Below are 12080 nucleotides of genomic sequence, written 5' to 3' on the forward strand. Positions count from 1 at the left end.
TTCATTGCAAATACTGCACAGACTGGTGAGACAGTCAGTGGGAAATGAGAGGACAAATCAGAACCCAGTTCCCCCCCTTATTAGATAAATAGGAGCTGTAAAAGCAGAATGCATTCCAGGACCTAACTGATAAGAAGCCTCTGAAAGTTATTTCTGAAATTCAGCTCCACAAATGAGACAGGATGAAGAAAACAGCCTGTAAGCCCTGAAAGGACTCAGGTATCCATTTGTCACTCCCACAAATACAATTTCACATGCCTGCAGCGCTTCAGTAAACCATGTGTAACATTTAGAATTTAAGTAACTTTGGGCTGTTAGCAAAAGATTAAGTACTAGGGGATCAGGAAGTGCCTCCCAGTGCAAACTACTAACAAGTCTCCTTGAGTGACAACATTTTCTTTCTGTGAATTTTTTCCCCTTTAGGCTGTGTACGTTAAGCCACCCCAAGTCTCTGTGTGCTAGTTGTTTATTATGAACAGCCAGAATTTTACTGAATTACAGCACAGCTTTAAAAATGTAAAATTTATACAGAAAATTTGCACAATAATATCTATGAATATTTACACTATAATCCTCCAGTAAGTACCACCTTACCATCTGCCTCGCTATCCTTTTTCCCCACTTTGCTATGGAGCTTAGATTTGCAAATATCTATTAAGCAGACAGGCTAAAAGCACCACATGCAACATGATACTGTTGCAAAAGCTGTCAATTTAACTCAAGTGGGGTAATTCCCCATTGTTTTTCTTGTCTTTCACAAACACAAAAGCTTTCTTTTACTGAAATAAGACTGATGATTAAATGAGGGTATTCTGTGATTCTAATTAATTTTTTTTTCAAATGCAGAGCCTGAAAGAGTGATATCCACTATTCACTGGTATGAGAAAACGATATAAAAAGGGAGATGGGTGACATTCTGTACAAAAACCTTTTAAAAAAGTGACCTCTGCTGTTCAGCATTATTTATTTCATTAAAGCCCCTTGTATAAGCACTGCATCTGCCCAAATAGGTTTTCATTATGTTCACAGCAGAGCAACCTAGAGAAGAGGAATGAACCTGCACAACATCAGTTTTTTCAGACTGACAGATGAAGTTAACAAGGTTTTCAGGGGGCTTCCCCTGCTCAGAAGGGCGGGAAGCACTGGGTTCTCAGTGTCACAGTGGAACACACAGGCTGCAATCTGTGGCCCGTGTAAGAGTTCAAGCTTGGTGTGATGGGCCAGTTCAGGCCCACCCCTTCCCATTCCCACAGCAACAGACTTCAGAGCTCAACTTCTCCCTACAGCTCCCTTCCTTTGCTGCCTTCACCCACTCCCACCTCTAAGCTTACATTGGATCCTACAGGACCAAGTCTTTCTTTTAGCCCCTCTGCTGCCACTACTGGCTCCACAGGACTTCAATCAAAGGGAATAGCTGCTCATTTAGCCTTTGCTTGAGCCTTTCAGCCCCTGGAGGAGGAAACCCAAAGCGGCTAAAAGGACAAGTGAGACAATCAAGGAAGTACTCACAAGGAGCACACGTGGGCCAGCAGCAAGGCTAAGGGAGAGAATCCAGCAAAGTAACCACATGAATGTAGTAACTCAAAAAAAGCAACTCATCTTAGTGTTTGTAAGAATATATCTGCAGTCATACAAGGATCTCACTGAGTGCTTTTCTCCTTACCGCAACAACCAAATTCACACACGTCACAGAATGAGTCTGACACTTCACTCAAGGTTTCACAGTTGCAACACACAGCATTAGTAGATGTGCATTTCTGCTTTGCATTTTTAAATAAAGGCAAATTCTTCATAAAGCATTTCATAGCATGGCTAAGAAAGACCAGCGCAGAGCTGTGAAGGTACGTGCCTGTTCTTCATCAGACGCACTTCCCTCTTGCGCGCGGCCTCCTCTGCCGGCTGGGTGGGCAGCGCGGGCGAGGACGCCATGACCACTCCTGGAGCGATGGTGCTGGTCGGGGCCGTGCGGATCTGGTAGGTCTGCACATCTCCTGAGGCAGCTGCAGGGACACACGGGAATGGGACATCAGTGTGGTGACAGCGCTGTCACACGTGGTGTGGAGAGCGCCTGCTCATCTCTCTAACCTGTCCTCTCCCTGACACAGCCATCCCTCTGTGACCCAGCCATCTCTCTAAGCACGCAGCCTGGGCCACAGCTCAGCAGGGACAGCCATCATCTGGGTCACCACTGCCACCTCAGGCTCCCTTTATTCATATATGCAAGGTTTTGGGCATTCCTGCTGAAGACGTCTTCACTTGTGCTTGGTAACTTGATTTGTCTTGCAGTTTAGCTGTGCTTCTTTCTCCCTTATTACATTTTTTGTACTGCTCTGGTTTTTGGGCAATTCTAGCATTTTTCTAGAGAAGGATGGGGGTCACTATTTCTAGCTATGCTCCAAACATCTGCCTGGAAAAGGAGGAACTGCAGGTGTAAGTATCTAACATAAAAAAGGTGTAAAAATGCAGCATGTACTCCCACAAGAGATGAACAGTGCACTCTGTTGCTTCTCTAGAATAAGCAAGGCAAGGCCTTGGCTTTTTTTTACTTTATTAATTTTAATCTTAGGAATGTGTTAATTTTGCCTGAGCTCACAAAAAAACACAATACCACCTAAAGAAATCACGTCCTTAAGAACACAAAAACCCAAAGATCAGTTCAACAACAGTACTCCTGTCTGCTATGCATTTTTACTGATGCCTGGTAAACTCTTCACTGGATAATTTTCAAATCAACTACTTCACAGTCATAGAAGCAGGGGTATGTTTCTGCTATTTTCAATAAAAATTTGGTAATACTTCTCAATTTTTAATAAACCAAAGCATGTATTTTGATACAATAGGTCCCCATAACTTACTCTAAGTGAAAGTAGGTCTGCTAAGTTGAGGGCTAGACCAAACGATCACTTAAGGCACTCTCCTGAATTGTTCTGCGATTCCAAGACTCACTGATTGAGTCACTCACCCAGTGACTACTTACAAAAGTCACAGTAGGAAGAAATTATGAAAAAAGGGGAAAATTACTAATTAATTAAAGTGTCCCTTTAGAAACAATCAAACATCCTTCTCTCCTGTCTTTAATGTTTGCTTGAGATTTCCTATTGTTACACATATGGGAGAACTCAGAACTCTAAAGTGGTATTAGTTTTTGCAGAACATATAAAAAAATTGGAAGGACAAAATGCAGGCACGGAAAAGCAAAAATAAATGTATTAAACCTCAAATATCCACAGTTTTACCAATCTAAAGGGAAAGGCTCCAAAAAATATGACAAACAGCTTTGTCCAGAATTTCAGTAATTTTATGGACTTATCTATGCCAAAGCTGTTAATTCTGTTTCCTGACACATTTGAAGGAGTCAGGCTGGCAACTTATACCTGCACAGAGAAAATGTGACACAGAATGAGTGGCTGTGAGGTTTCTCACCTTGTACAACAACTTGGTTGCTGGGTACAAGTATCTGCTGTCCGTCTGTGGTCTGTGCATATTGTAAAATGGTGGTGCCAGGCTGGGTTGCAGCTGCATTGGTCATTGTCAATGTCTGGAGACCTTGTACTCCATCTGTGCCATTGTTAGACAACTGGATTGCTCCTCCTTGGGTGATGGCAACTGCAGACCAAAAAGATCAACCCAGCATTTAAGACACTAATTCACTGATTAACTTACAGTATTAAACCTAGATATGGAAGAATACTGATCTAAGCTAAATCCATTGAACCCTTACACACCCCCAAATCGGACACGTCTTCAATGTACGTGAAAGAAATCATCCTTTGAAAGGTAAGTTTTCAAATGTTTGTGAGGGCCAAAACCCACACCTAAAATACAGATTAGTTTCTCTAATAAAACAGAATTACATGGAAGAGCTACAACCCACCCCCAGGGAATACTTTTAATTTGTTAAGATTTTCTTCTTGGTTGGTTTAGGTATTTTTCTCAGTGCTTAGTTTTTCTTGTCATCTGAAATTCCTCTCATCTTCTGTGCTTTATGCCCTTCAGTCTCCTCAGCTGCTAGTGCTATCCATTTTGTGTTTCACTTTCTTTTTTAATTTGGCATTTTTTTCCCTTCTGATTGTGTCCCCCCTTCTTCACAACTTCCTCAGACCCTTACTAGCTGTTTTATCATTCATAAAGGTACAGTTTGGTGCAGGCAGTTTTAACTTTGCTAGTTTTTTCCTTTCTTTCCCCCAATCCTGTCATACAGGTATACTGGGACATCACCCCTTTTGATTCACAGAATTCCACTGTGTTCCTATATACAGACACACCAAAACCTCAAGTGTCTGCACACACAGTTATTGTACAGTTATAACAGGAATCAGAATTAACCACATCCATTTCAATAAAATTAAGCAGGGTACAAAGCAAAGGGGTTAAGGAATAAACAGAGATACAAAATTTTAAGGAGATTTTAAGAGACAGATATAAACAAGTAGTTCTTTTTCCCTTTTGTCTGTGTTGTATGTCTCCTGCTCTATGGTTAGTGTGAGACAGCATGTGTCTTATCTCTAAGGCCATATCCTCAATCATTCTTCAAGTCAAAACACTGTATCTATAAAATCTAACACAGAAAACACAGAAATATATACTTATGACATATATTAAGATTGTTTTTTCTAAAAATGTAACTGCAGACCATAATGTTTTTTTCTAAGGATGAGGTTACAGCTTTGTGAACAAGTGTTAATGATCTACCAAGAAAAAAAAAGAAACTTCTGAATTCCCCCATCTAGTTCCTGAAGTGAAGAAGTTTATAATAGCATTATAGTTAGTTCCTGTTTTCCCTCAGGATGCATGAGCTGCACCAAGGGGCAAGCAGTCCCAGAATGTTAATGGAGCCTTTCAAACACTTACAATAGAAATGTGTTCAAAAGGCCTGGTTAACAGTCAAAATAAAGTGATCTTTTTTTCACCTCCTGCTTTGTCCTAGTCCAAACAACAGTTACAGAAATAATAGCTCTTCATCTTCTCATCCCCACTTACTAGCACCACTGAGAAATTCAGACTACATACTGTACTGCCCACTGCTGGTTTGGTAAATGGGAGTTGGCACCGTGACAGTGGCGATGGCAGGTGCTGCTGTTTCCTCTTCTGACTTTTCTTCTTCGATCCTTGGCACTCCTGGGGCGTCTGAGGACAAGTCATTCAAAATTTTTCTGGCAAAGACAGTGTGTTGCAGAGATTTTAATAAAAATTGGGGGGAGAAAAATAGTCTATCTGATACACAAGGCTGGGGAAAACTGTGAAGTGCAGCAAGCCAGCAAGGAAAATATGAGTGGAGAATGAAAACCACAGACCATCTCCAAACTGTTATTGGAGAGGATTGTTCAAAATGCCAAACACTGATGGGCAAGGGAGCCAGCACAGAACAGCTGTGCTTGTCAAAACCCACGACACAGCTATTACAACCCTTCCTTTCTCTTCAGAGCATGTTTCTCTCATCCATTTTTGTTTGTTTCCTGCTTTGAGATATATAAATATTTGGAAAAAATAAGTCAGAACCTGTCTCCTCACTTACACTGGGTGCACTGCTCCATTTCAAAGACTATAAACACCTCAGCCAGAGAGCTGAGTACCAAGGGAGTTAGCAGGAATACTTGCAGACAGCCAGCAGTTCATAATTTAACACCTGCCTGGGAGACAATACCCAGTGTTTGAGAACAGTCTCACAGTTATGTTCACAGGTGCTCTGCCTGAGAAAGTTCATGGGTAAAGGAAAGAACAGATTGTTTCATTATTTCCATGAGCTAATTATCCAAAGTCAAAACTTTTAAAACATCACTGCTACACATCCCACTGAACATGACTGTAGACTGACCACAGCAGTCACTGCAATTTGCATCACTGAGATCAAACATGTCCTTCCTCAGAGAACTGTTAGGCTCCTTTCACTGCTGGCATATTCTATTATGTCACAGCAAGATGCAGTAAATACCCTTAGGTAAAGGGCAATATTTTTTGTAACTCTCCTCCTATGTTTCCCAGTGGACTGGCAAAGGAACTCGGTGGCAAAGCAAACACAGCTGTAGACCCAAGTTCCAAGACAACATAACTCAGACAAGCCTCCTAAGGCTGTGTGGGCCAGAACAGCTGTATGAAGCTATCTGGGAGGGAGAGCACTCATTCTGCTCAGCTGCCTGACAAACAGAGCTTTGCTGTTGCTGTTTTGACTTTGTGTGCATGCAAGAAACCCCAGAACTGGGCAACACTGTATGAATAACCACTAGGACAAATAAAAAATTCCCATCCAAAGAGTTTGCAGTCTAGGTGTTAGATCAGAAACTAGTGAATGAAACAGATGAAAAAATATGGAGAGAGCCGGGATGATGAAGAACAAAATCCAAGGAGATTAAAAAAAATCACTTTTAACCTCATGTCATTATTACATTGTGGTTAAAACCTACCATCATAAAAATGGATTTAAGGTAAAGGATAAGGTGGCAGCTTTACAAATACAGGAGCTATAAACTGATGGAATACATGATGTACTTGAGTGGCAGAATCACAGAGGAGTTTTTGTGGAAGAGGTATGGCTTTCAATTCTGTGGACATATCTGCACCTATCTTTTGGGCCAGTTACAGCAGGTTGAGTAATGCCAGATGGGAAGTCTCTGAAGACAGCAGTGGTCTGGCTCAGCCTTTCTGACCTAACCACCACCAGCCTGGAGTCTGAGCTGCACATACAAGTTTTGCAGCTAACAAATGTTGCTGTGTCACCAGGATCTGGTTTGAAGACAGAGGCTGTGCTGTGGCACCAGTGCATGCAAGAGAGTCCATCTCAATGAGAAGTCAGCACGCACAAGCACCCTCTTCTTAGTTTTGCTGCTTGTTTACTTAGCTCTGATTTTTCACCATATAAAGCCACTCTTCCATATATAGTGAAATCAAGTGTCTTGCTGCAGAAGCAGACTGAAGGGAATCTGTGGCAGCCTTGGAGTTAACACTGCTACTCACAAATAAAAATAATTTTCCAGATCTATTATGGCTAGGAATCTTCAGCAATAATTTTCACTATCTTTGGCAGAACAGCCTTGAAGGCTGCTGGACAAGGCAGACAATCTCCCAAGTGCTAAAAAAGTACCATGGTTGAGATATGCTCAGGCCCACAGCCCAACTTCTATTTCCAAGGCTATGCTCATAAAGAAAAAAGGAGCATCTGAATTTTCTAAAGCACCAGCAACTCACAGGTCATTTAAAACCTACTGAACTCCAGAGCTGTTCCTTAATGCTATTTAGCGTATTTTAAGAAGGAAAGTGGGATTTAGTACAGACACAAAAAGCTGTACAAAAGCTTAATGAATAAAGTAACATGACACACCACGTGAAGGAGAACCTCAGCTGGTTTTGCCATGAGAAAGAGGCACTAGATACCTATCACTATATTCTACTCATATACTGACTTACCTTTAAACACAAACTATTTTGCTCAAGCAGAAATTTTCTCTGAGCTATGGAACATCACAGCTTCCTTAAGTCTCATGGGAGAAAGGAATTAAGTTTGATTGCTGCTAGCATTTCAGCAATAATGAAAACCAGTAGAGTTGATTTTTTGCAGACTACAGATTACACAGAAGTCCCTTTTTGCAAAGCTTCAGTGTATTTTGTGTATTAAGTATTCATTAAAGCTATTTCTAAGGCATCTATCACAATGATACCTCAATTTTCTGAAATGTGGAAATTAGCATGTTCTCAGCTCACTTCTCAGTTACACTTCAACTGAGTGTAACTGCTGAGGTTTCTTCCTTCTCCTGCTTATCTCTTTGCATCCTATTCCACAGATATTTTCCATATTCCAATTGCAAGACACGATAGAAGAGAGATTTCAGTTAAATGGTAAATCTAAAAATAATAAAAATACAATCCCACTGTTTGTATCTCCATGTCAACACACCCATCCATCAAGAAATGCTTCTGCTTTAAGCTCCATACCTGTAGGAGGGTCGTCTGGACAGGATTTCTCTTCGTTTCTGTGAGTCTGTGACACTGTCTACTGATTCCTGTGAATCTTCACTTTCTGCTATAGTGGAGATCTGTAAATAAGAACAGCAGTCAAATTTAACAAGACACTTCCAATGCCTTCATTTTAAGGAAATGTTGATATCCTGTGAAAAACACTACAATGCAAGTGCTCTATCTAGATAATGAACAGAAAGTTACTGCTTAGTAACAGATCCACAAAGAATGACCACAGAATGATCTACCCATCAGAATGATCTTTACAATTTCAATGCTCCACTAAGAAAACCTAAACATTAATACCATACAGTTTTTGTCTTCCGTGATGTTTTGTTCTCATCCATTGCAAGGAAATAAAGATTTTTTTTTAGTAAAATTTAGGGAAAGAATAAGTAAATGAAATTAAGGTAGCAGAAGCATCTGGAAACAAAGAATATAATAGTGAAAAAACATCAATTTATAAATAATGAGATAGATATGTTAAAGAGACACTGTCTTTTATGGGGGAAATTGTCAGGAAAATGTCATACATGAAGATATTAAAAAATAATGTAGTGCTGCAATTCTGAGTATCTGTGCTAAAAAAGCAGAATGTTTATGCAGGAAAGCTAAAATAAAATGATTGAAATTATTTTAATATTATTTTAAATTCAAAATGTGCATGACAAAAATATATAAAAGCTAATTATGCTTATGTGAGAAACAGAGCTCATATCCTGACAATTTATGTACCGTAGAGAAGATTCTTAAAGGCTCAAAAATCTTTCTGGCACCCACAACTCATAATTGTCAGATAGAGGGCCTGAAAAAGTCCAAGGCTGACTGTGAACTACTGGGCTCTGAATATCAAAACGTGATGGATCTGAATTGAACCAGGTGAATTCCAAGAATGGCTTCATTGTCACTCCCTTATCTTCTACCTCAGGGTAGCAACTTGTGCACTTATCTCAAAACTGCTCACCTCTGATAGATTAAAACTCTAAACTTTTGACTGCAGTGGCTGAGGATGGTAGAGCCAGCCACAAACTCAGCACTGAAGCTGAGAAGGAAAAAATAATGATTATCAGAATGGTCTAGTTTTAAATTACACATGCCTTCTTTTTCAAAATAATGCCCAGTTGAATATCTCTATCAAAAAGTCACATTACCTACTTTTTGAAATGAAACATTTTTGAGCTAATTGTTCTAACAGCAAATGAATTATGTGCAGTCCTTGTCCTGTGGTGTAGCTGCTGTACACCAAAGAATTTCTGCATTCAGTAACACCGAACTTCAAGTGGATAAAAAGCAAGTTAGAAGCTGTACAGATTTCAGACTACTTGTCTCCTATCTTCAGGCTACCTCACCATATTGCATTACCTGTCTTGCTTCAGAGAAGAGAAAATGCTAAGGCTTCAAAAAGCACACAACACTCAACCTGCACATTTTAAAACCATTTCTATGTAAGGACTGTTAGGTTTATTTTAAAGAACCAGTAACATACAGAGACCTTTACTGTAAACCAATGCAAATATTTCTTACTGAGCAAAGGCTCTCGTTCTAGGATACTGGTCTCATTAATTATGAAAATTACAGTATTAAAAAAAAAATCATCTTTTTGTTCACTTGAGAATAGTATGTACTCTTATTCAATAAAAATATATGGAAATACAGTATACAGAAAAAGCAGCGTAATACTGTAGGAAAAAGCATAAAGCTGCTAAACTCACCAAACAAATTCTAGAGGGAAATGAAACTCAGCAATGTTTGAAAATGAAAAGTGGTTAAGCCAGAAGAGAAAAAAAGTCAGAGTAGCAAATACTGTACAAATTTGCTAAAAGACAACCCAGGACATAAATACAGTGCAACAACAGGCCTATTTCAAAGGCCCAGTTTACATTTTAGGAATTTCTTCAGTCAGTACCTGAACTGTCTGGACCTGTGGAGATTGAATAACTGATGGCTGGGCAGCCTGAATCACTCCATGCACTTGAACCGTCTGCCCATTGGGCAGCTGAACTAAGGTCACCGTGGGGGCAGAAGATGTTGCATGAGCTGCTGGCATAGATACCTGCAAAGAAGAGACAGTGAGCATAAATTAGGTTATTGTGAAATCTCCTTAGTTCAGTATTTGTTTTGGTGAAAGAACTATGCCTTTTCTAGACCCCAGTCAGATGACCCAAATGTTTCAGCGTAATATAAAACCCCCTGAACTGCCTGAGCCCAACACCTGACCTACTTCACAAAATAATCTAATGCAGAATTTCTGCAGGCTCAAACATAATTTGTAAAATCATCGACAAGAAGAAGAAAAACACAACTGCCTCTATTTTGAGGTAACCTGATACAGATACATCATTACCTTTCACTTACTTCACTTGGATACTGCTCAGACTCGGGTGTACTCCTACAGACACTGCTGAGTCAGAGGCAGAAACATATGGGAGTAGAGCTATTTTTGTTCTCACTCAGGAAAATGCTAAGAATTTGCCAGATGTAAGAATTTAACATTTTTAGGGAATCATACCTTTCACTTTCTACAGATTAAGCCATATGAGTAGCTGGCAAAGTGCATGTAATTGAAGAAAACTGACCATGTGTTCAGACAGAAAAACCCCATGAGTTTGCAGTGGAAATAAGTATTTTGTAGGCAGTCACTGTGATTATTGTGTAACAGGTCAACACAAACTCTACTTTCAAGAGTTATTTCTATGAGGAACAATTGCCCATGTTTTAAACCCAACTGTTTCTCCAGGCAGACCTGCAGGCACGGCAGCCATGCCAGCAGGGATACGCTGATGAGCTCAGCATGGCACATTGTGGCTCGGGCTCTGGGGACAGCAGAAGCCACACACAGCTGCTCATGCCACAGTCTCACCCTGGCAGGCCACAGGAACTACTCTGGGTAGCTGAATGCCACGCACCAAGGCTGCTCCATGGCTGGGCACGCGCCCAGCACACCCAGAACTTCCAGCTGTCTGCTGACAGGATGCCTGGCTTAGGGGCTGGGGGCTCCTGAGAGGCTGCAGGGCGCAGCACACCCTGCCCCAGTGAGTGTCCCTCCCACACCCCTGGCCTCAGGGAAGGACTGCAGGCAAGCCTGAGCTGCTCCGGCACACCTCAGCCAGGCCATGGCTCGCTGACTCGCCAGCTCTCTTCTGGTCACCCAAGTCTGGAAAACCTAACAATGCTCCAGGGTTCAAGAGCATTTAAAAAATATTCAATCCACATAGCTGCAGTGCAAGAAAGGGCTGCACTGCTGTCCCACTTCATCTCAAAGCGCTGCTATGCACAGGATGCAGAAGGAAATCCTCTGCTGTCCCTGTGAACACGTGATTCTCAAAAAGCTGCAATAGCTCATCTCTGAATTTTCATAAACATCCATCACTTACAATGAAATCTTGTTTAACAACAAAATTAAAGGGAATTACATGCAGACCTCTCTCCTCCACAGCTGTCTCTCCCTAATCCACCAATTTGCATTTGCTTTTACCTTCCTTTTTCAGGAAAGCAGATGCAGCATTACATGGTGCTACTTAACTTGCATCTGAGAGAAACTGGGCTGAGATTAACATGAGAGCCCTTTCCTCTGACAAATTATATTCCTTTGCCAAGTGACCTTTCTCAATAATGCATGTCTGACTAAACAGTCCTTGGCAATGACAGCAAAGCTGATCAACTGGAGGCCACTGTGGTTGGATTAAGGCAACAGCAGAGTGTAACTTCCGCACATGTCTCTGACTCATACCTTGTGGAACTGGGACGAGTTTCCTTTTGCCTCTGAAAGCTACCCTGAACTCACTAAAAAATCAGCAATTAAACTAAGCTTGCAAGAGGGGTGACCTTACAAGAGATAATGGAAGAATTAAATTGGTATAATTAGTTATTTAGATTTGGCTAGGCCTCTGAGGGCACTCCCTAATGCCAATTACTGCCACTTCACTTATTAAAAATATCACAGTAACATCACACTCTTGTGAACAACACAAGGAATTATGTTTAGACTGTTTTATCACCTCCACAAACTCTGCACAGGCTAGGGAAAAGCCAAGGTGCAGATAATATAGTGAATGACAACATGGTGGTTCATGTGGATTTTAACCATACTTGTATAGTGTTTTCTTACTTGGAAAAAACGTCTCATTCAA

The 12080-nt window shown here is 40.8% G+C and overlaps 1 protein-coding gene across 2 annotated transcripts in view; it reads right to left on the reverse strand.

Annotated features, from left to right (window-relative positions):
- The window catches only part of CREB1 (cAMP responsive element binding protein 1), a 39878-nt gene that overhangs the window by 7479 nt on the left and 20319 nt on the right, over positions 1-12080 (reverse strand). For both annotated transcript variants that reach the window (XM_064717801.1, XM_064717800.1), the window contains 5 exons: positions 9857-10003; positions 7927-8027; positions 5011-5153; positions 3424-3606; positions 1850-2000 (listed from right to left, as the gene is read on the reverse strand). In XM_064717801.1, the coding sequence (XP_064573871.1) occupies positions 1850-2000; positions 3424-3606; positions 5011-5153; positions 7927-8027; positions 9857-9997 (719 nt within the window). In that variant the 5' untranslated portion in view covers positions 9998-10003. The remainder of the gene's footprint in view (positions 1-1849; positions 2001-3423; positions 3607-5010; positions 5154-7926; positions 8028-9856; positions 10004-12080) is intronic.

The sequence above is a fragment of the Zonotrichia leucophrys genome, chromosome 7, assembly GCF_028769735.1.
Source record: "Zonotrichia leucophrys gambelii isolate GWCS_2022_RI chromosome 7, RI_Zleu_2.0, whole genome shotgun sequence".
Lineage (NCBI taxonomy): Eukaryota > Metazoa > Chordata > Aves > Passeriformes > Passerellidae > Zonotrichia > Zonotrichia leucophrys.